Consider the following 25,173-nt stretch of genomic DNA (forward strand, 5'->3'; position numbering starts at 1 on the left):
CAGCTGTGCTAATGAGTAGCTGAGCTGGGACGCAAACCCCCATCAGTCTACTCCTAAAACCATGCTGTGCCCTTACTCAGATATTGTACAGAGAGCACTGGCAGGTTCATCCTACACCTTGTAGGGCTGATATGAAAATTAAAGAGATGATGTATATGAAAAGTGTGGCAAACCACGAAGCCCGACAAAGGTTTGCCGGGATTATTCCTCACAGTCTTACACCGGGTTAGCTCTGCTGTCCTTCGTGGCCAAGTCTATATTAATCCCATCATTCATCCTTCATCCACCAAAGTCTGGCTTTCTTAACAGCCAAAGGAAACTGGAAACATGCCTTTTGTAAGAAAGGCTTAACACCCGCTGCGAAGGGTGCTGGGTCGCGAGAGAAGAAGGGTTCACTTACAAAAGACTGAGATTAACTTTCCCAACAAAAAGCAGGCGCCTGGAGGCAAACAACCCAGGGAAGGATAATCATGCTGATAGTGAAAACACTTACCTAAATAATCTCCATGGAATTATCCACAACCTCCCTGAGTCTGTAGCCTGCAGCTAATCTTAGGAGGTGGCCCTTCCTGGCTATGTGTAAGGAGCTAGACCCTTCCACACGTTTATTAGGGCAGGTGTCTGACAGCGGGTCACCGCCATCTTGGCCCACTTCTCAAAGATACTGTCACAGTGCAGAACAGATGTGGGGTCTCCTCAGCGGGATCCACTCTCCTCTCCCCTTTGAATAGCACAATGCCATTTACAAGTGTGGGAATGCAACACATCTGACTTCTTACTCAACATATTATTTCTTTTCGATGTGTCTGTGTTTTCAAGCCTCGAGGTGACCAAATTGAAGACATGTAATGACACCTAAAAGGAGCAATGACTTCCAGGAGGGGCATGTTTGTCTACAAGGTTAACCAATTCCCTTTGTTTTCATTCCAGGTCCACCTTTATCTTTTGGCAGCAGCTACAAAATGTGAAATGAAACCTCCAAACCTAGACAATTGGAATTGTATTTACCTCCTCAAGACATGCAAACATCTATTCTCTGTGTCTTAGCTAGAGTATTAGGCACACTGCAGAGCTCTGGCCGTGGGTCAGCGAGGGGCATGTGTATTGTGATGTCCAGTTACAATGGAAACCCTGGGGAAGAGAATATAATTCAGTATCTTGGGTGAGGCAATTGAAAAGAAAGACAGTCACTGGCCTGGAATCTCACAGATTGTCATGATCATTATTATAGACTAGAGGCCCAGTGCACGAATTCATGCATGGGTGGGGTCCGGCCGGGGCTGATCAGGCCAGGCCAGCTGGGGGGAGGGGTCGAGGGCAGTTGGCTGGCTGGCCCCGCCCCCTGGTTGAACTCCAGGTCAAACTCCCAGTTGAGGGGACAATTTGCATATTAGCCTTTTATTATATAGGATGCCGTTTATTGAGCCCATGCTACACAACAAGCACTTTATGTCCATTGTCTTGTTTCACCCTGTAATCACACTGCAAGGTAACTAATATTATTTTACCATGAATGGATGAGAAAGGTGAAATCAGGCAACTTGCTTGAGGTCACCAGATGGCAGGTTCTAGATGTGAACCCGAATCCAGCTCATTCTCTGAACCACCAGGGCTTAAACCGGAACCTCCCAGAATGCATAGTGCAGAGAACACAAGGCCTTGGGGGAACCCTGAAACCAACTGGATTGATCAACCTGACAATTCTAAACCTTTGTTTGCGGAAAAGCTAATCAGAAAGGCTTAACCAATCTTTTTGCAAAGCCTTCTTTGGCCTACCTTTGAGTACTCTCAATACAAGAAAAGAGTTAAAAATTTTATTTCCAGAAGTTTGATTCTCTTCCATAAGTTATATACTTTGATTCTTCAACTGCTGATTGTAGTTATGGTCATTTGGAGAGAAATGTAAATAAATACTCTATAAAGTATTAGAAATATTTGACCAAAACATGGGTGCTAAATAGTATAGAGAAGGAATATACTTGACCTTTGAACAACACAAGTTTGAACTACATGAGATTTATAGGGGGATTCATATATATATATATATATATATATATAGAGAGAGAGAGAGAGAGAGAGAGAGAGAGAGAGAGAGAGTCAACCCTCTGTAACCCTGGGCTTCACATCCACATATTCAACCAACCACAAGTTGAAAACAGTATTTTCGATCCAAAGGGCCAACTGTATGCATTGTTCTATACCATTTTATATAGGGGACATGGGCACCTACAGATTTGGTATCTGCAGGATTCCTAGAACCAAGGCCCCACTGACACCAAGGGATGGCAAGTTTTGGGAAAGTCAAAAGTTATATGGGGGGTGTTGATTGCACGTGGTAAGGGGATTGCCACCCTTAACCCCTGTGTTGTTCGAGGGTCAACTGTACAAGTGTCTCTTATGAAAGATCTAGACCAGAATCATCTCTCCCATGCTGCTGCCGATCGTACCTGGTACCTGCAGTCTGGCTGGAAGCACGCCCTGCAGGTGACCTGCTGCACTGTAGCCTGGCTTCTGAACAGAATCTGCCGTGGGTTCGCCAGACGGGCTTCTTCAGAAGCCATGGTCCCCTAGAGAACAGATGTTAAGAAAGACGGGGTATTATTTAATGGAAATTTATAGACTTACCCTCTTTGCCCATCCCATGTTTAGCTGTCCCCAAATCCTCTCAGTGCATTTGAGTATATGTCAGTGGATTTTGAATAGGTCCCCCTCAAAATTTGTGCCCACCGGATCCTCACAATATGACCTGGCTTGGAAATCGGGTCTTTGTAGATGTAATTGGTTACCTTCAGATAAGGTCAGACTGGGTTAGGATAGGCCCTAAATGCAATGACTGGTGTCTTTATGTGAAGAGGAGACACTCTGAGACACACACAGAGAAGAAAGTCAGGTAAAGGTGGAGACAGAGACTGGAGTGATGCAGTTACAGGCAAGGAAGGCCACGTTTTTCTGGGAGCTGGAAAAGGCTGGGCAGGATTCTCCCCCAGAGCCTCAGCCAACCCCTGCCAACACCTCAATTTCAGGCTTCTCCCGAGCTGTGAGAGAAGACATGTTTGCTGTGGTAAGCCCCCCAGTTTGTGATCATTTGTGAGGGCACTTCTAGAAACTAATAGAGGGCCTCCCACACACTTGAGCCAAACCCTCACCATCTTTTGCAGGAATTATTTTTAATATATCAACTCTGCTCCTTCCATAGGTGCCACCTCCACCCCATGGGAGCCTGCAGTGTTGCACCCTGCAAAATAAAATATTTTACCAACAGAGTTCTTGTCTTTGAACCTAGATAACCTTCTAAGGACCCCCTGACTCAGTGATTCTGTGTTCCAGATGTTTCTTTCCTAAGGGACTAATCATATGCACATAATTTTTTATATGAGAATATTTCTTAGTGAATTAATAAGGGAAAATTGGAAGCAACCCAAATGATCAGACGTTGGAAAATGGTTGAATAAATTACAGTACATTCCTATGATTGAACATTATGCAGCTATTAAAATCATGGCTTTGAATTAATAATGTGTGAAAATATTTGGGATATAATGCTAACTGCTAAAAGCAGGATAAATAATTCCATATAATAAGATTCCAATTTTGTTTGCAACACATGTTTCTATACATAAAAGATTTGACAGAAATACATCATTTGGTAATCCCTGAGGAGTCACAATGGGGTTTTTACCTGACCTTTTTACATATCTCCGTATTTCTTTAATAATCATGTATTGTACCCATTAAAGAAAAATAAGCCATAAGTCTATCTTATTCAAAAATTTAGAAGACTTCCAGTGAAGTAGCTTTCAAGCTATTTTGACCACATCTCATAGTAAGAAATAATGGTTTTTCTTGTGACTATACAAAGTCCTCACTTCATGCTGTCTATAGGTTCTTGGACACTGCGACTTTAAGAGAAACAAAGTATAACAAAACCAAATTCACCATAGGCTAATTGGCATAAAGAAGAATTACTAAGTTCCTACAGCCTATTTCTGGTCACAGAAACATCACCAAACTTTTTTTTTTATATATATTTTTTATTGATTTTTTACAGAGAGGAAGGGAGAGAGATAGTTAGAAACATCAAAGAGAGGGAAACATTGATCAGCTGCCTCCTGCACACCCACTGGGGATGTGCCCACAACCAAGGTACATGCCCTTGACCGGAATCGAACCTGGGACCAACGCTCTATCCACTGAGCCAAACCAGTTACGGCAACCAAACTTTTAAATAAAGTCCCAAAACGCTTCTAATATTAAACATTGATATGAAGGTGAGCTCTATGTATATTTGGGTTTCCCAAGTATATTAATGCAGTTTTAAGCTTTAACTACTTCATAAGCGTAAATGCTACACACTTTCAAAACTGCCATTTGATAGCTTACTTCTTTTGACTCTAGGTTTTAATTATTTTAATAAATGTAATTGTGTGTTTTTTTCTTTTAGTCGACATATGCCATTTTTCACTTGGGAGCTGAAACAAAAAAAAAATGTGCTACTCAAAATTCACAACATTCAATAACTGTAAAATACATTTAGTTAAACTTTCAAATGTTGTTTTTTTTGTAAGTTGCAGCATGTGTATCTCTGAAGTCATGAGAAGTTGAGTAAGACTTTTGCAACCCAGTCTCTGAGTAAGTACACTGCAGCATGATTCATTGTATGTGTACTGTAAGCTCATTGGGTTTTCATGTCAGTGGCTCCAATTTGGGTGCAGGTATTCCTGGGCCAGACGCTGTCCTTGTGCTTAGAGCAAAGGGCCTTGCCAGGGCCCACATTTTAGAAGGCACCTCTCTGGGCCTTGACGGCTGTGCTCCTCCCCATAGACTGAGGTATCCATGGGGCTGTGTCCATTGCTCCCCGTGACCCCAAATCCACACCTCCGCAAACCTTGTTCTGAGAATCTAGGCTCCCCACATTGCCTCCCCAGATGGCACTGGGCCTCCTTCAAGGGTCTGCACACCAGCTGTGATGTCTGCAACATCTATACTCCCATAGCAGATAGCACTGCAATTGGTGTGCCCAGTCCCAGGGCCAAGAGAAGGCCAGGCTGCTGGACTGAGCCTCCCCACTGGGGCTGGAGCTCAGTGGGGAAAGAGGAGGTAGCTTCGGACCAGGGGCAGGAGACCAGCTCTCATGCGCCACCCCATTTAGGTGCAGATCACCCAGGAATTTGAACCTGGCCTTTCAGGTCATAATGAAGGTGTATTTGTCGCTGCAGGAAGTTTATTTAATAGTTGAATACAAATGTGCTGATGTTGGTCTTACAGGAAAATACTTTCCCACCAACACATTTTTCTCCATGAAGAGGTCAGTGGGATAACCTACGATGGTGAATAGTGATGGCTGCCCGTCTCGGGGCCAGGTGGTCTGTGCGGAGCCTCATTTAGTCCTCACCACAACCCCATAAGGCAGGTACTTACAAGAAAACCGAGACTCAGCGACATTAAGTAATTTGTTCAGGTCACAAAGTCAGTGCTAAAGTTAGCCTTAGTTGTATAACAAACCCCAGTGGCTTAAAGCAGCAGGGATTGGGGTCTTCCCCTGATTGGTGGGGTGGTGGAGCCTCAGTGCTGGTGGTTTCACCGGGGCTCACCCAGGCAGCAGCGCTCAGCTGGAGGGGCCGCTGAACTGGGAAGAGGCCAGGGCTTCTCTCACTTTCTCCCAGGTGGTGCCACTGTCTCTGAGTGGCCTCAGTTCTCCTGCCTGGATCCTCCCTTTCCAGGAGCCACACTGGCTTGTGGGCAGGGGAGTCACAAGGTGGCAGTCTCCAAGCAGAAGGTGCCAAGCCTTTTGATTCCTGCCATGGAACTGGCACTTGTCTACATTTTAATGGTCAAAACCAGTCACAACGCCAGCCCTGACTTAAAGAGCGAAAACAGACTCCACCTCGGCAAAGGAGCATCGAGACATTTTGTTGTTGTTGTTGTTTGGTTGGGTTTTTTTTGTTTGTTTTTGGGGGGGTTTTTTGTTTGTTTGTTTTACCAAAAAATGGATAAGAGCTATGAGCTAAATAGCAGAGCCAGGATTCAAAGCCAGGTGGCCTCCTGCATGGACCTCCTGTCAATGTTCAGATAAGGTCAGACTGGGTTAGGATAGGCCCTAAATGCAATGACTGGTGTCTTTATGTGAAGAGAAGACACTCTGAGACACACAGAGAGAAGCACGAACTCTAGAACTCTGAATAACTGTGCCATATCTGAACCACGGGGCATCTGGGGGACTTAGACATGGGAAGGATTGTGAGTTTTGTCTTTTTCCTTGCAATACCTTTTCATTCTGTCTTCCCCAGAACTGGCTCAGTGCCCAGCACCCAGTGATGGTCATTAGTAAGTACTCAGGTCACTTACAAGAGATGTGACTCTGAATGGGATACGTAACCTCTCAATCTCAGTTTCCGGCCTGCAAAATGGGGGTAATTACGGTAATAGCACGTCCGGTTGCCCTAGGATTCCTGCGCAGTAACGCAGGGAAAGCTTTCAGCAATCAGTGCCGCGCTCTCCACTGTCTCAGTGTCCGTGACGGGACTGTGCACCAGCAGAATGCGTGTGGGCTTTTTAAACGGCGGGAGTGAAGCACTACTGGGTTTCCAGATGCAAACACTCAGCTTGCAAGCAAACGCTCCTGTGAGGCAATCATTTCGAAAAACAGTGTTGAAATTCTAAGACAGCAGCTTTTTAAACGCAGGAGAGAAAAAACGCACAGAGGAACACACCCACGGAGTCGACCCCTGCCCATCTTCCTCCTTCATTTTTAAGTCCCCGCCCCCCGCCCCGCTGGACTGCAGGCTGCTCCCAGGATGGGAAGTGCTGACTGGGCGAGGCCAGGTCGCGGGGGAGCGGGGAGGGGACCTACCTGGGGCCCCAGAAACCTGGGTCACGTGCGTCGCTGAGAGGGGCCCTTAAAAGCTGGCGTCCTGCAGGGCACTGGTGACCGGGAGGTGCGAGGGGAAGGGCTGTCTGGCCTCTCCTGACTGGGGAACCGGTGGGCTCGGGTCTGCGCGCACCGAGGCGGGAAGGAGCGCCCACTGCCCTGCGTAAGTGCGCCGGGTGCGGGCGCAGCGGGGTGGGTCCGCACCACGTTCCCAAACGCAGGGAGTGCGGGGCGGGGGGGGGGGGGGGGGGGGGGGGGGGGGGGGGGGGTGGTCTCTGGAGCCCTCGGCCCCCAGGAGGAAGGAGAAAGCGCGGGAGGGTGCTACCGAGGGCGGGTGGGCTTGGCAGGCTCAGGACTTCCAGGTTGGGGTACTGCGGAGGCTTGACCCTCTGCCCTGCGCGCGCCCAGCCCCGGAACCCCCCCCAAGGCGCCAGGCAGGATCCCAGGCGCTGGTCCCCAGGCCTCTTCCCTCCTGGGAAGCATGAGCAGCGGTGGGGCCCCTCCATTACTCTCAGGGTGAGGCAGGAGCACCGTCTCCTTAGTCCCTCGTCCCTCTTTGGGACGTTTTGATTCCGGGGTGCTGTGGAGACGTGGGAGCGGAGAATGCCTTGGATTTGAGTGCGCCCCACAAAAGGAGAGTTGGCTGGAGCGAAGGAAGGCAGGCACATGAGAAAGAGTATTAATTTCTGGAATGTAGGGTTAGGGGGAAGCTAGGGGTGTGGGACAGGCCACAGCTCCCTGCCCTGGGGACTCCTAGGAGCCAGTTGGATGTGCAGAGAAATGGAAGCGCCAGTACCTTTAAGGTCAACGTGGTCTCACGGGGAAAATGGGCTTTTGCCATATTTACGGATCCGAATCCCAGCTCTTCCTTTTACGAATTGGTGACCTTGAGCACTACGCCTTACTCTCTGCACATTTAAAAGACACTTGTTTCCCTAACCGGTTTGGTTGGGTGGATAGAGCGTGGGCCTGGGGACTGAAGGGTCCCAGGTTCGATTCCCAATGCCTGGGTTGCAGGCTTGATCCCCAGTAGGGGGGCGTGCAAGAGGCAGCCGATCAATGATTCTCTCTCATCATTGATGTTTCTATCTCTCTCTCCCTCTCCATTCCTATCTGAACTCAATAAAAATCTATTTTTTTTTAAAAAAAAGAAAGACTTGTTTTTCACTCTTCCCTTAAATGTACAACTATTTTTTACTGTGTTTGTGTGTGTGTGTGTGTGTGTGTGTGTGTGTGTGTGTGTGTGGAGTAAGAACAGAGATGTTAGGAGAAAAAGAGATCCAACAAGAATGCATTTTACTAACTTGAAAAGTAACTTTTAAGAAAGTTGTTTAAATAGGAACTGGAACACTTTCTTTTTAAGTAGACTGCACTGGCTTTGTGGGCATAGGAGAGTCTGTACGGTTGTCAAGCCCCTTGGGCTGGTGGGCTTCCTGGACTTCTACCCCAGGTTAACCTAAGCCAGGGGAAACCCTTTATCTAGAATGCCAGTGTTCTTTGTAAGAAGCCACTTTATTCCTCTTTCCTAAGGAATTAGCTGGTTTGGAGGGGCGGACCCCAATGTATGTGAATCTAGCTTCTAAACCAGTTTGCGTGGGTTTCTACTGGCCTGATTTTATAGCCTGAGAGATAAGTGGGCTTTGACTGACAGGAGGTACAAATGACGTAGAAGAGTATTAAGCAAGTCCACTGGGCTTACCAGTCCACTCCCCTTGAAAACAAAAACAAGAAGTGTTGTAGGCCGTGGGAATGGCACCAGGTGTCTGACCAAGGAGTCAGACCAAACCTAGGTTTAGCAACCTTGGTACTTGGGTTCTGGCTAGGGAAGAATTCAGAGCCAAGATCCAAACTGGAAGAGAACATTTATTTGGTAAATCAGAGGTAGAAGAAGTAATTCCTAGAAGAAATGGGCGTAGGAAATGAGTTATGGAGGTAAAGGAAGGGCCCTTGGAGCTCAGGGGTGAGAAAAGCAAATAGTAACATGCCTGGGGCAGGGAGGGGGACATAGAAGAGGAGAGAAAGGGGGAGACGGGGAGGGAGAGATGGAGAGAGAGGGGAAAAGGAAAGGGTTTTAAGGGTGGAGATTTTCGGGGAGGCCCCAGGGGAAGATCTCAATAGAATATCCAGTAGCTTTCCAGGTGTGTCCACTCAAGGTTGTTATCCACTCATTGATTGGCCAGCACCAGGGCAGGGGCACTCTCCAGTGCAGATGGTCCTGAGGGCAGCTGTGGCTGGTGTTGCTGCTGTTCTGGGCCTGGAGCTGAAATACAACTGAGGCCTAGATGTCATCTCTAGGGAGGAAAGGTCAGGGGTCCAACCTGCCTGAGCATAGGTATTCACCTTGGGGGAGCAGTCCCACCCTATAATTGTCCTTGCTAGGCACCCAGGACTTTCCGCCCTGGTGACACTCTATACCTGGCTCATCTTCTTGTTCTGCTCGTGTCTGTCTGAGTGCCTCCCACAGAAGCAAACAGCATGCCAGTATTTTGTTAATGACTTTGTTTTGTTTCCAGAAGCATAGCATTTGTCAGAGGAAACAATAAGTGTTGAATGCTACTCTGGTATGCACAGAACTAAGATAGTGAGGGAGGGAGAGCTTATTAATGCCTCAGAGAACAGCACATACCCATTTATTAGCACCCAAATACCCCTGGGAATGCACCATTCTTAAGAGGAAGCATAGTGAACTTGAAAGAGAGAACATGTTTATTTACCTTCAAGTGTGGCTCTGATACCTCAAAGCTATGTACCTTTAGACAAAGTACTTCTGTTCTGAGTGGATACAGGAGATGGAATACATACGTGCTTACTGTGTGCAGGCATTATGTTAAATGTTTGCACACACAGGGTCCTTCTTGTGGCCCCTCTGGTGTGGCCCCTCAGTTGGTTATTATCAGTGGTCTGCCCTCCAGCCCTGTCTTATTTCCACCCCACTTCTTGAACTCTGTCAAACTCCCTCAGAAATGCAAACCCCTACAGCTAAGTTTAACAATCACTTCATTAGTTCTCCTTAAGATCACACATTTGGTCCTCTGCGGAGTTCTTTTAGAGTGAACTAGAAGAAAACTCTAGTTTTGTTTACTTGTGTGCTTTATTCCATCCATCTTCTGCTTTTCCCATTGTCCTGCTCATTTACATATCTATGGTCACTTTCTGCTTTCTCCTTACTTTCCTTCCATTGTGAGACTTTGGAGAGGGGGGAAATAGGATCTGGGGCCTCCAGCAAGATTGTATTGACTCTGTAATCGATTATTATTGACTCAATAGACGTAAGGATTGTGCTCCATTTTCCTTCCTGAAGTCGAAAGGGGCCAGTTGCACACTGAGCAATATAGGATTCGGATTGGGAGTGAGGCCATCACCCATGAGAACTTGAATTGAGCGCAGTGCTGATTGGTAGTGGCTTAGAGACTGAGCTTCTTGCACCTTATTCTAGCACATACCCGGTCTGCCAGAGTTACTGGGTTTGTGCCGGTCTCTTCTCTGTGAAGGCAAGTACTAGTACTGTATCATTTTCACCTTTGACTCCACAAATTTTAGCAAAGTATCTCACAGTTTATCAGTTGCCCAGAAAATCTCTAAGGAATGGAATTCTATGAAAGGAGAGAAAACTGTGTGTGGAAAAGAGTGTGGGGGACTCGCTATGTTTGAAAGGACCAGGGAATGTGATTGTGCCTGGGCAAAGTTGAGCAACAAGAAATGTAGGAAGTTAAAGACAAACCCGTTCTGAGGCTTGTGTGGACCCCATGGTGCAAAGTTGGTATTTGACACACAGGGAAAGTGACAGTCATAGCTGATTCTGAAAATGAAACAATTTCCTGCCTGGGTTTCTTGATGAGGAATAGTATTATCAATCAACAAATCAACTGGAAATAATGTTTTTTTTCTCTCCCTCTAAGGATTGGAGTGTTTGTAGAATTGACTTGGCTTGGGAGAGAGTTCTGTACGCTCGGGAATAGGGGCCGGTCTCAGAATAAGAGAGCCTGCAGCTGCCCTGACGCTCTGGATTTATTGCCTCTTCTCTCTGTATGTTGTGGTCTCCCTCACTTCTCTACCTGGTCTCAGCACTCCTTTCAAGGGCATGTGGGAGCTCACTGATGAAAGACTACCAGGGCTACACGTGCAATGACACAGTTCGTGTTATTAGCCTACTTGCAGCACAGGAAGACACCCGGTCAAAGGATCAGGGATGTAGGAAGGGGACTCGGGAAGGTTTGGCCGTGTGCTGATTGGGTCAGAGGAGGAGCCAGCGAAGAGGGGACACTGGACGGGCTGTTGTCTAGTAGCCATGGCAATTCAGCAGCTGACCACGCAGCAGTCTTTGTTCAGGAGGGGGAGAGGCAAGTGGGGCTCGGGCATGTTGGTAAGAAACCAGTGACTGCTCAAAAGAAAGGGCTGTCAGTCATCTGGCAGCGGCAGTGTGGCCTCGGGTGTGTAGAAGCATTGCCAGTGTTCTGTGGGGAACATCACAGTGTGATTAGCAGGGAGCTGATTTTCACTTTCTCAGGGATCTGGTATTCCCTGTTTCTCTGTCTGTCTGTCTTTTATACACACACGCACACACACACGAATGCACTAATGCATTAGTTTCACAACAAAATCACATAGTGAGAAATCTAGTTACTGATGCCACCGTCTGCCCAGCCATCTAAGTCAGATTTGGGAATCATCCTAGATTCTGTTCTATTTCAACATATAATATTTCATCGCTCCCAAGGTCCTGCTAATTTTACCTTCTAGTTATTTTCAACCTTCCCTGTTTACACTCTTACTCTCCCCTGCCCAGCATCATCATCTTTATTCTGGGTTATTATAAAGCCCAATTAATATTTTATCTGCCTTCTGTCTTTGTAGCTGAAGTCCATCCTTGCACCATGGCCATACTATTCTTTACAATTATGAGGCCCTAGGTAGTTTCTCACCACTGGAGGGTAAAGACTGAGCGCTCCAACAACATCCCCTGCAATCGCCTCTGTATGATTTCTCTAGTTTCTTCCTGCTCTTTAGCACTTTGTACTCTCTGCTTATATCTTGCCTTAGGGAGTGGTTATCTATTGCCATACAACAAAGTTGGAAAAAGCATAACACCCACAGCCTAAGAAAATGGAGAGACAACAGCAAATGAGGAGAGTGGGGAAATCATTCAAGTAGGCATTAAAGTCAGGGTTAGCTATTAGCTTGGAGCTTCGCATTGGTCCAGGTAAGTAGTGGTAAGGCCCTGGATTCGGACCTGGGAGTAGAGTTAGAGGGGAGAGGAAGAATTTGACAAACATCCAAGACATGCAGTGGTGGCTGGTTGGCTGTGGAAAGGCAGCAAGAGGGAGGCGGAGGAGTCCATCGGTCTGAGATGTCCAGCTTCAGAGCTTGAGTATTTCCAACCAAGACGAAACAGGGAAGTAGAGACATGTTTAGGGAAGAAGGTAATAAGTTTACTTTTTTGAGTTATTGTTAACTACTTTTGATTGGCAAAAAAAAACTGTATTCCTCTTTCTACTACTCTCCACGCTTCTCTTCTCTCTGAAATCTCGTCCCCAGCTTTCACCTGTTTCTTCTAGTATTTAACTCCAAATTTCTCAGTGATCTGCCTAATCTATTTCTTGATTTCTTGAACTCTTTCTTGATTTAGGGTTGTACTTAAAAAAAATCAACTTGAGGTATTTGTCTATTAAGGTAAGAACTTATCACTCTTTCCTAATTTATGTCTCAACTTGCCTATCCTCCACCCTGACCAATGGTTACAGAATTTGTTGTTGTTGCTAAATTCATTCATGATGAGGACTTTATTATGTAAGTATTGCTCATTGCTGAGCTAAGTAGTATACTCTCATTGCAATACCTTTCCCTGAACAGTTTGATATTCTTCATTGAGTTAGTAATTGCCTCTTTTTTATTTAGTTTTCTATGTAATTATGAGGACTTCTGTCCAAGCCTGCTGATAGAACTGTAGTATCCTTATGGATATGATTTTTCACAAAAACTCATGAGGTAGTTAGTTACATGCTTTTTTTCCCCTTTCCTATGGATTGCTCTGTCTTACTGCTCCAGTCTGCGTGGGTGGCCTCTAGGTAGAGCTGTCATCCTGGGACCTCTGTCCTGTTAGTTCCCCTGTTAGTGGGATGCCACCTCATTCTCTTTCTTACTTTACTTCCTCAATTTGGTGGAACACGTTTGCCACTAGGTTTCTGGGAAGTGGGATATGAGAACCAATTTTTAAAAACATATGTACACCTGAACATTCTTTATCGTTACACTTGTTTGATAGTTTGGCTGAGTAGACAATTCTAGCTTAACATTTCATTTTCCGCTTAGAATTTTGAAGCTGTTGCCCACCCCTCTCTGCAATGTATTTTAGCTGCTGTTGCTACTTTTGAAACGTCTAGTGCCATTTTGGTTCTTGATTCTTTTAATGTTTGTTTTTCTCTCTCTCTCGCTCCCAGTTTATGTAGTCTTTTTATTCCTGGAAACTGTTCCATGTCTTTTCATCCCTTGATCTGGGAAAATTGTCATCCCTTTCATTCTGCAAATCATGTCCACACTTCTGCTAGATGTTTTTGTACTAATTCTTTAATAATCTCCTCCCTGAATTTGATCTGCCTTCTTTTTCTAGAATGCCCATTTCTCAGATATTGGTCTTCCAGAACAAATGTCATAATGACCTTTTTTCCTCTTATATTTTTGCCCTTATATTTTCTGGGAGATTTCTGTGACTTTTTTGTCCCTTCTTTTATCAAAAATTTAAAACCGCTATTACCCTATTTTTAATTTTCAGGAGTGTATTCTTGTTCTTTGTTTCTTTTCAAGACAACTTTCTGTTACCTAATGAATGCAACGTCTACTCTTATTCCTGTAAATAATTTCTTTGTTGTTTTTGAAGGGCTACCTATTTCATGTATTATTGTTTCTTTTGAGGTGTTTTTCTTCTTCAAGTAGTTTCTTTTGGTCTTTCTTTTAAATTAGAGACTTTCTTCCCAATGTGCAGTGCTTCTTTGCAGTCTGGTTGTGTATTAAATGTGAGAAATGAAGTCACTGATTGGAAGTTTGGCTGTGTCCAAGGGATTTGTCAGCAGCTCCCTGGCACCATGGAATCGATTGGCGGGACCAAGAAGTTCCACGGAGGACCTCACACGTCAGCGTCGCTAGGTCCTTTCTCTAAGAGGTTGCAGTTATCCCAGAGAGGCGTCCTCAGGCTCCTGCGCAGGATGAGGGGTGGAGGCACAGAGTGTGTGCTGCCAGCTTTCTTAGAGCTGAGTGTTCAAGGCCTGGGTTCAGGACACGTTCAAGTTCAAGGGGGAGTGTTCAGGGTATATCACTGTGGAGGTGTAGCTTTAAATTGGGTGCCTCTTCCCCAGTTTTTACTGTATTTACTATTCCTAAGTCTAGAGTTCCCCTGGTTTAATTTTTCAAAGAATAAGTGTTTTACAGAATAAGTAGGAGCCAGGCTGAGGGCGGTGGGATCTGAGTCTTTACCTGCTGTTACAGACTTGGACCAAGCCTTCTTTCCAGCCCGTCTCACCTCTGCCTTCTGCAGGCTCCAGCACTCGGAATGTCTGGACCTTTCTGTGGTTGTGTAACGTGAATTAACTGGCGTCTCATCTATATTCTGCTTTCATGCTCTGCACACTATTCATTCCCTTTCCATCTCATGACAACAAAATTTGACCTGCCCTATGTGCTGCTGCTTTTCCTGTTCTCGTGGGCCATGGGATTTATACCTTTTAAAAAATGTCTTCCAGCAGTTTTATGAGGGGGCAGAAGTAAATGTGTTCAATTCACTCTGCCTTAGCACAAAGATTAGGTTCCACTTTGACAAGTTGCGTTCACTATGCCCATGGGGCCTCGGGCGAAAATGTGTGGCAGGCAGTTGGATAGATGAGGCTAGGCTTTTAAGAAGAGCTATCATTCTGAGTGGTGTCAGTGGAAGGTGCTAGTTAAAGTGATGAGATTACCCTGGAGAGAGAGCGGGGAGAGATGAGCTGTGGACCAAGGAGAGAGTCTGAGGGATCCCCATGTTTAAGGGAAGGCAGAAGAAGAGGGAACTCGGTCGGATAACATTCTAGAAGATCTGCGAGAGCACAGATGACAGAAGGCAAGTCAATGATAAAGTGTCCTAAAGGGTAATATCATTGTATCAGAGAAATCAGTTAAGATAATGGCAGAAACTTTTGTTTTGGGTTTGGGAATATGGAGGTCATTAATGATTTTGGCAAGATGGTATGGACCAAAGTCAGAACACAGCAAGCCAAAGAGTGCAAATAGCTTTTCCGATTTTAGAAACTGCTCATAGAAGCAATAATAGAGGTGTTTCCATGCTTTTCCTGTCATCTCCTCTTTGGATACTCTACCCACTTGATTTTAAAATACTTAATGAGGGGATGTGGTTTTGTATCCTTTTGTTCTTGCTAACTGGTCCTTGTGTGACTTTGTTGTCTTCTGACGGTCCTGTGAAGATAGTGTAGCTGATTTGGTTTTAGAAATTATTTCTGTGGATCAACTCTCATACCTTCAGGGCTGGAGTGCGCAAGCCATACTGCGTGGCCTTCAAATTCTGGATATGTGGGTGACACTGATACTGTTACCCAAGCCTTTCTGTAGTTACCCGTATGATGAAATGTTTGCAGCGTAATAGAGACAGTGGGGTGCACTGGAAAAAAAATATTCCAGCCTGTTACACTCAGAATAAAACCCAAATCCCATTCTGTTTGAGGTTTCGGAGGGAGCCCCAAAATAGCAAACGTCTCTCCATTGCCTGAAATTGAGAAGACAAAAGAGCAAGGCAGGTGGACAGTAATAGATCACTTTTATTACTGAGAGAGGCTGGGTTGAGTTGGAGCTTTTACTTCTGGAACAATGGGCTTCCTAGGACTAAAGCCCACAATCCAGCAGAGCAGACTTGCCCCGCTGTTCACAGGCCCACACCTGGCGGAGAGAGAGAAACGCTGCTTCCTGTGCGACAACAAGGAAGTTGAGACTAACAGTTTCCCCAAATTTACCAGCAGATATTTTTCCACCTCTCCCCCCACCTGGTAGAGTGAGCAAGGAAGTAACAAGAGGCCAGCCTCACCGTTTATGGAAACATGGGAGCTGGGAAGAAGTGAGCCCCAAACACCACCATAATCTGATGCCTGATCCCACTCTGTACCACCCTCCCACCACTCCCTGGACTCCAGCCTCACTAGTTAAGTTAGAATGAGGTCATAATGACAACTGCAAAGATAGCATTTCCAAATAAGGTCACATTCTGAAGGACTTCAATATATATTCTGGGGGGAAACAATTCAGCTCGTCACAATTCACGCAGCCACTTTGGGCAAAAGATAGACTTAGGAGTCATCCTTGCTTTTTCCCATTATATTTGAGTTTATTAACAAATATTCATGGACATGCCTTCAAAATGTAGCTGACCACTTCTCACCACCTCCACGGCTACTCCCTGACCCCGGCCTCTGTCATCTCTCCTAGATTATTACATCAGCCTCCTAATCCTTATTCTTTTAAAGTCCATATACTAGGTAACAACCAGAGTGATCATTTCACATTTCACAATTCTAATTAGACTGGTATTGCTCCTTTATTTAAAAGCCTCCAATGGTCTCCCATTGAAATTAGAAAAAAAAAAATCTGAATGCCTATGAATACAGATAAGACTCCACATGTGTTGACCCTGACTACCCTCGAAACTCATCATGTGTCACTTCCTCCTACATCCACTGTATGCCCATCAGCCAACAAACAAAGCTTGGTTGTACCTCAGGGCCTTTGCACTGCTTCATCAAGGCTGGCTTCGCCCAGAGAAGTGTTTCCTGAACACTGTTAGCTCAGACACTTTCTTGAGGTCATTTGGAACAGTAAGGGCCTAGGCTAACGGTGTCCCTCCAACATATTTTGTTGAGTAAAAAAAGGTCACAGAACGGTGTTCTATTACATTTTTAAATATTATACAAGAATAAAAAGCCTTTCCTAATGAAATATTGTTGGTTTGGGGAGTACGGGGATAAACTTTTAACACATTTATTTACAGCAGAACTTCTCAGCAAAATAATAATTTAATTCTGGGAGGATATAGTATGTTGTACTTCCAAACTTACCTGGATAAGGAGGAGGAACTTGGCCCATGTAGCACCTTTTGGGACATGCTGGTATTGGGACTGTAGAATGGTCTTTGGAGACAGATGAGGACTGGCCTGAATTCCTTGTTCTACCACTTATTAGCTGTGTGAATTTGGGCAAGTAAGTTAAATTCTCTGAGGATCAGTTTCTCATCTGTAAAATGGGAGATAATAATACCTGCATGGTAAAGGTTAGAAATAGAAATATAAAACCATTAGCAAAGTTTCACGACATAGGGAGCATTCAATAATTGATAGAAGTTGCCCTAGCTGGTTTGGCTCAGTGGATACAGCGTCAGCCTGCGGACTCAAGGGTCCCAGGTTTGATTCCAGTTGGGGGCGTGTACCTTGGTTGCAGGCACATCCCAAGTAGGGGAATGTGCAGGAGGCAGCTGATCGATGTTTCTCTCTCTTCAATGTTTCTGACTCTCTGTCCCTCTCCCTTCCTCTCTGTAAAAAATCAGTAAAATATATATTTAAAAAAAAATAATTGATAGAAGTTATTGGTATCATTATCATGACAATGCCTTTCATCATGGGGATGGTCTTTCTGTTTTTTTATTTCAAAACCATTATTAACATTTTGGGCCATGTCTACTTTTTATTTCTACCCCCACTCAAATTTTCCTTCTGGTTTGATTTCAAGGTAAAAGTGTCCTACTACAGTGTCTGATCATATTATTTTCTCCGGTTGCTGATTATTTTCATTCCCTACCTGCCACATAACTCAAGTTTGTCTCCCTTGCCTGGGAGCCCAAGGGTATGGTGGCAGAGATAGGCACTCCCAACTCATTTGCAAGATGAGACACCACTGTCGACTGCCAGAGGGGCGACCTATAAAAAGGCGATAGGTGTAGAGTCCCAGTGCCACTTTTGCAGATGGTTGCCCATCACCAGGTGTGCCAGGTACTATGTCCTCTCTGGGACCAGAGCGCTTCAAATATCAATTTTAGAAATTGAAATGATGCCATAAGGAAGATGAGTAGTGGTTCCTTCAAAATAAAGGCTTTCTTTTATCATTTGTTTGCGTGGATATCTTTTTCACAAAATAGCTAGATTTGGGATCTGGGTTGGTATTTCATTTAGGGTTGCACAGTAGTCCTTTAATACAGGATCCAAATGCTTTGGATATGCATGAATAATCTTGAGAGGTGACTCTTTTTTAACCAGAGGAACCACTTTCTTGTATTTTTTTAAAAAATTACAGATTTTGTGGAAATGTCTGTTACTAGTTGGCCTGTTTTTGTTGTTTGGGGCAATGTTTTAATTGTGTTGGGAGCTATTAACGCCAATTAAACATGTGAGGGGACCCATGTAACTGTTTGAATTTCAGCTATAATAATTATTACATCCATGATTTTTACCCTTTAATTGGAATACTTTAAAGTGGAGAAGTTGGAAGGAGAAATGAAGAGAACATAGGGCTGCTTGAAATGTTGGCTCTGTGTTTGGGCCTCATTCTGGAGTTTCTGTTTGCTTCTTCTCTGTCGGTGTAACACACCCCTTCCAGTGGCGGGCTCCTCTCCTAGAGGCCTTGCCTATGTAAGCAGGTTGCCGGTTGCTTCCACACACAGATGACAACTCGGCAGGATTCTCCCATTTGTCTCTTCTGCTGGTCATTGCAATTGGAATTAACATTTGAGTTGATAGAAAGTGGTTCTCAGCTTATTTTTTAAAGAAGAAACATGAGACCAACACATGCAGGTGTATATTCAGTGACCGGCTCTCTGGGGGGCAAGAAAACCCTGATTCAGTGATGGCGAACCTTTTGAGCTCGGCATGTCAGCATTTTGAAAAACCCTAACTTAACTCTGGTGCCATGTCACATATAAAAATTTTTTGATATTTGCAACCATAGTAAAACAAAGATTTATATTTTTGATATTTATTTTGTATATTTAAATGCCATTTAACAAAGAAAAATCAACCAAAATAATAAGTTGTGACACGCGTGTCATAGGTTCGCCATCACTGCCCTGATTTGTGGTGTTTGCTGATGGCCATGGTGTAAATATAACCACCATGGCTGACTGGAAGCCGTCCATAGGTGTCACTGAACACAGAGTTGGAAAGAAATGCCTGGTAGCAAACTGTTGTATAATCCACCCACCTGACAAATACAGAAAAACTTAACGCCAGGACACAGATAATAGTAAAATGCAGTAAGATAATTCAGAAGTGGTGAGTTTTGATATTTATGACATTTTTTAAAATATAACTTATTTAACGGTAAACTTTTATAGCGTAATTTGTAACAATGGCCATGTTGAACTGGCTCTCACAGTTCCTGGAAATGTAGTTGTTGGTTCTAACACACAGACAGGGATCCACAGAAGTCACTGTCTTGCCCAAGGTCTACTGAGTCAGTCATGACAGGATTAGTATGAACTTTTTCCCAAAACCAAATTTCTCTGGAAAGATTTACTTAGTAATGTTTCTTTTTTATTTAACTACAGCCTCTACTGGTCTATGAAAGGATCTAGGACCATTACAGGCTGTTATTATCTATCGAGACAATAGGAGTCAGAATACCTGAATGTAACTGTAACCAAGAACAGGAAAGTGGAATGCAGATTGGATTTAGCACCATAAATAAATCCTTGCTTTGAGTATTGCTTGGCCCTACTACTCACTAGCAGAATAATCTTACGCAAGTCACTTACTTAATCCTCTGGCTTCCACTCTCCGGTTGGTAAGATGAAAGAATTGGGCCACGTGAACATGTATTATCTCATCTAGGTCTAAAATATCATGATTCATTTTTTGGATCTATCTGTTCAACAAATATTTGCTTAGAACCAATTATGTGCGCATCTGTCATAGACTCTACTTCAGGCGGAATTAAATACAAATGTAAGAACAGTAACTGTTATTAGAACCTCTCACATTTACGCAGATCCTTCTCATTGACCAAGGAGGACGTAGACCCTGAGTCTCTGGGGTTCTATGGCTTCAGCAGGTCAGGACACATCTTCTCAGAATGTTAGGGAGAGAAGGACCTATTGTAAGAGAACAAACAGAACCTGACTCCCAGGAAACGCAAGAGGTCATAACAGGTAGTAATAAGGAATAAGAAACATGCATTCTTTTTTTTTTGCCTTGTCTCTCAGTTGCTTCACTTTGTCTTCAAAACCAAAAATTGTTTTTTTTTCTGATTATAAGATTAATGATTGTAGAAGATTTAGAAATTCTTAAGAAGTGTTAAATAAGGAGAAAATACCACCTATCCAATTTAATAGCTTACTTTACCTAATATTTAGTATATTTTCAAAGCATTGTCATAGATATATTAATTGCTGTATATAATTTTATCTTTTTGGTGTACAGAAACTTACTTAATTGGTTACATTGTTGACTCCTTTTATCATTCTATAAAACTCTGATAAATAACTTTGTTTATATTAAGTATTGAACATTGGACACAATTTCTAACTGTAATATTTAAGGTTTAGTAAGACAGTGTTAGCAAATCATAAACTTCTGACCTGGAGCTTATTTGATTCTTCCAATATCCCTTTGTATTTGCCTAGATTTTATTCTGTTTCTAAACAGTTCTTAAGAGGAACAGTTTGTCTGAATCCTTCAATATGGTATATTTGAACTGGAAATAGTGCTTATGTTTCATATTATTTCAAATAGACATGATAAAGTGTATGGTGAGTAACTTTTTCTTTCACTTTCTATGGGTAGTAGATTCTGGTACAGGATTTATTAGTTTAGAAAGTACTCAATAATGTTCAATAAGTAAAAAGATTCAGGCTAGTTTAGGATAAGCAAAAACATCTGAGATGGATGTCATGGAAAAAAAAGACTTTTCCATTCAGGATAATAGCTTTCATTTCATTAGGAGAGATGACAGCTTAGCACACAATTCAGGAATTCTGACTGTTGAGAACTGTGAAATGAAAAATATTGCTTTCATTCACCTACATGTGAAGCCATGACTCTAACAGTTGTTTAATCAAATGCTAATGTGATCTTCTAAGTTGACCCAACTCTTACTTTTATGAATTAAATATGTCAATTAAAATAAGACCAGCTTTGCCTTTCTTGAACATCTTTGAGTCAACATTTGCTTACAAGGGAACTTCTGTAACCAGCCTGGTTATTTAAATATTAATGGCTTCCATTAAAGGGGCCTGGAGGTTTGCAGCAGGGAGACTGAGAAATTAGAAGGCATCATTAGTTTCTTGTGTCTGCCCCCAGGAAAAAACCGTTTACTGGAAAAGCTTCTTCCACTATGGTTTTAATACCACAGATTTTTTTCCCTGAACCAGTTAGAGTAAGATTGTTGATTTCAAGCATTCCTTAAAAGTAACTGCTATTAAAACATCAGCATAACAAATTCACATAATTTAAAAAAAATTATTAGTACTATAGTAGTCATTACCCTTTGGCTTCTTGGGAACCTAATTTCAGTTTCTAAATTCATTTTGTTCTTTATTATAGTCAATAATAGGCAAAAGCATTTTTTTAGCTACTTACTGTAGATGATTGAGCATGCTTACATTAAGTATGGGGAATTCTAGTAAATTAACCGTGAAAGACTTTACAAGGATTACATTTTCAATCCAGTTATAATTATACATTTTTATCTTGTTGGGGAAATGTGGCTCAAAAGCTTTTTAAATTTCCTATCAGTATTTTCATATTATGCCAAATTGGGTTGTGATAAACAGGTGGTTAATAGACTTTTACCCATTTTGTGTTTTTAAGATGTTTTAATAGCTTGGTATTTTAAAGCACCAAATAGCAGGCGTTATATTTGCATAGTTGCATACTTCTTTTTGCACCCAATAATCTGAGTGGAGTATTTATTCATTTCATATACTTTGCCTAGACTTTAGAGCTAAGAACGTGGGCCATGCTTAAATAGCAGTGATGCCGAGTAATGTACCAACCCTGATGTAGGCATCATAATACTTAGCAGGATCAGAATTAAGGTGAAGCAAGTGAGGCACCTGCCTTTGGGTGTAACATGTAACAGTCCCCCCCCCCCCAAAAAAAAAACCTCAGTAATCCAGAAAAGTAGTATTTTAATATACTCTTGGAAAAAAATCAAAATCAATGCCAAAAAAATCCATGGTGAACCAAATGTCAAAACTTTAGATAAAAAGATGAGATTTGACCCTGCATCTCCACCTGCCTCACCTGACCCTAGTCCGGACTCTGGCTGAGTTGTAGTTCTGACTTCTCCACTGTCATGCCTTGCATAAAGCACTCCTTTGAGTCAAATTATCTTATCTAATCATGGTGATAATAATCCTCGCTTTCCTGGTGGAGTTATTAAGAGATTGGAATCGGCTGAAAATACAAGGGAAGGCTCATTGTAAATACAATTTGCATGTTTGTTTACAAGCTAGGGAAATCGCCATGCAATTTTAAGCCACTATTATCATCAACCCAGATGAACACTCTAAGCAAACATCAGATTCGAATATCCTTGGGAAGCGCTGTGTTAGTAAAACTTAAGGCCTAACTCCAAAGTTTCTCTATCAGGGAGCTATAGGGGCAGGGACCTGAAAATAGTTGGAGGATCCTCCCTATCTTCCTTCCTTCTTTTTTGTTCTTGGACGCAAAGTGTACTGATTTTGTAAGCTAGAGTAGAGGGAACCAGATCCATTTTGTTTGTTTTAGATTTCCCTGCAAAGTCTCATGGACACCTGAGGCCTCGCCTTTGGTGAGCCTCACGCTCACCCACCCACTGGTGATGCTTCCCCATTTCTCCTGCCTGCCTGAGCTCCACCCATCCCACCTTGCCGAGGCTTTTCTAGGTCCTCTGCCCTCTGTCGTGGATGGACTGTCACCACCACTCATTTGGTGATCAGTTACTGAGCCCTTGTTGTCTTGAGGCATTAATCAACTCCATTGCATTTACTTCCCAGACCACAGTTTTAGAAATAGAAACTGTTTCTCCAGCTACATAGTAAATCCCTTGAGTAACCCCCTATTAGACAGTTAATTTCAGGGTGAGCAGGGATTGGGTCTGTTTTATTTAAGTGGTAGCAAAGGGCATTTACACACAATTGTGTTTTGAGTGGATGAATGACTATGGTGCGTGTAAAAGGGTGAGGGAGGTATTTACTCTTTTGATTCATTTGTGAAATGTTGTTTTCATCCTAGGCCTCGAGGGAATAGTTGGTGCCATGTGGAAGGCGACTGTTCTGTTGGCCCTGCTGGTGCTCTGCCCCGGTGGGGACGGGCTGTTCCGCTCCATATACAATAATGCCCGGGCTTCCCTGCCGTATAAGGGAAACGCAGGGCAGCCATTATTTCTCACTCCCTACATTGAAGCTGGGAAAGTCAAACAAGGTAAGTCTAATCAGGAAACCACTGGTGTACTTTCAGCAGTTCTTTTCCTTTTTTAAAAAAATCAATTATCCTACAGGATCTAAAATATATTCTGATAATTTTTTTACTCACTGGTTTTATTTCAAATACAAATGCTTTAGTGTCATCTATTATCAGAATTGTGAGCTAAAACGAGAGTGTGTCAGGCTCTTTATCTAGTGGTTGAGTTCCTGCACTTCTTTTTTAAAAATATATATATTTTATTGATTTTTTTACAGAGAGGAAGGGAGAGGGATAGAGAGTTAGAAACATGGATCAGCTGCCTCCTGCACACCCCCTACTGGGGATGTTGCCCGCCACCAAGGTACATGCCCTTGACGGGAATCAAACCTGGGACCTTTCAGTCCGCAGGCTGACGCTCTATCCACTGAGCCAAACTGGTTAGGGCAAGTTCCTGCACTTCTGTTTATGAAACTAGTACAGTGTCTGTCTACCACTGAGCACTTAGTAAGGTTAATAGGAACCTTACAGCTTATTATGTATCAGTTACGGGGGGCAAGTATTCTGTATAAACTCAGTTAAGCATCTCAACAACCCAGGGAAGTGAACTCCTTTTACACACAAGAAACTGCGTGGAAATAAACTAAGTACCTTTTCGGAGTCACACAGATGCCAGCTGGTGGGTGCAGGCTGCACACCCAGACAGCCTCACCACAGAATCTATCACAGCCGCTGGCCCCCCTGCCTGGCAGGTTGCCACCCAAACAGCCTAGGCCTCAGTCCTCACTAATAAGATGGCGATGTAACAACTTACCCAAGTCGCAGGGATAGTATAAGAATCAGATGAGAAAATGCATGTGAAAACTCTTAATATTCTGTAAATTGCTCTCTAAAGATTGCTTGCAAATGGGGTTTTCTATTGTCATTATTAATAGCAAAAAAGGTGTCATTTGGTGTCATTAGAAACTCTGCAATTAATGTAAGTCACTGTGTAGATAAATGACTCTTTCTGGACCTCAGTAGGCTCCAGAATAGTATGTAGGCAGCTATTCTGAGGAGCTGTAATTAAAAGGAAGCAGAGACATGGGGTGGTGGCTAGAGGAAGCTGTGGAAATGATCCAGCAGAGGGGGAAGGTTGACTGGGGTGGGGGCAACTTTTGCTAGAGCCCTTTCTCTAAGTAGATGAGTGAGAGACATGGCATCCGTGGGAAGATGCCATCACAGGCTTTGGCGTCTGCTCCGGAGGACGGAGCTTCATCCTTGGGCCGCTGAGGCTGGCAGGTGGGTAGATGTCATGGGAGTGTGGAAGTGATGCTGGGAATTTTAGGGAAATGGTCCCTAAATTTTATTTCTTTATATATTATTTATTGATTTTTTTTGAAAAGAGGAAGGGAGAAGGATAGTTAGAAACATCGATGAGAGAGAAACACCTCCTGCACACCTCCTACTGGGGATGTGCCCACAACCAAGGTACATGCCCTGGACCGGAATCGAACCTGGGACCTTTCAGTCCGCAGGCCGATGCTCTATCCACTGAGCCAAACAGGCTAGGGTGGGAAATGATAGTTTTAAAGATCAACAATAAATCTGTCTACTCTATATGGAAAGTATAATAAAGCAACTTTCCTTCCTTTGAAATTTCTCATAGCCAATAGGATGTCATTGTTTTTGTTGTTTGGTTTAAAACCGTATCTTAAGGGTGCATTTGAGTCCTGTTCAGACGTCTTTTCTGAAATACACAATGGTTCCATATTTCACCATCTCTGTTCTCAGAAAAGGTGAAAAACTTTAATGATGTTGTCAGTGTACATTAATATACATTTGATAATGTCATCAGATAATGTAGTTAGATAATGTAGTCAGTCTTCTTTTTAAAAGATTCTTTTGACTTGATGTAGAGAAGGCATG

The 25,173-nt window shown here is 43.4% G+C and overlaps 1 protein-coding gene across 1 annotated transcript in view; it reads left to right on the forward strand.

Annotated features, from left to right (window-relative positions):
• Nucleotides 1-6,873: 6,873 nt before the first annotated feature.
• The window catches only part of CPVL (carboxypeptidase vitellogenic like), a 103,130-nt gene continuing 84,830 nt past the window's right edge, over nucleotides 6,874-25,173 (forward strand). Inside the window, exons 1-2 of the mRNA XM_036327747.1 lie at nucleotides 6,874-7,031; nucleotides 23,098-23,286. Coding sequence (XP_036183640.1) covers nucleotides 23,121-23,286 — 166 coding nt within the window. The 5' untranslated portion in view covers nucleotides 6,874-7,031; nucleotides 23,098-23,120. The remainder of the gene's footprint in view (nucleotides 7,032-23,097; nucleotides 23,287-25,173) is intronic.

The sequence above is a fragment of the Myotis myotis genome, unplaced genomic scaffold, assembly GCF_014108235.1.
Source record: "Myotis myotis isolate mMyoMyo1 unplaced genomic scaffold, mMyoMyo1.p scaffold_m19_p_11, whole genome shotgun sequence".
Taxonomy (NCBI): Eukaryota; Metazoa; Chordata; class Mammalia; order Chiroptera; family Vespertilionidae; genus Myotis; species Myotis myotis.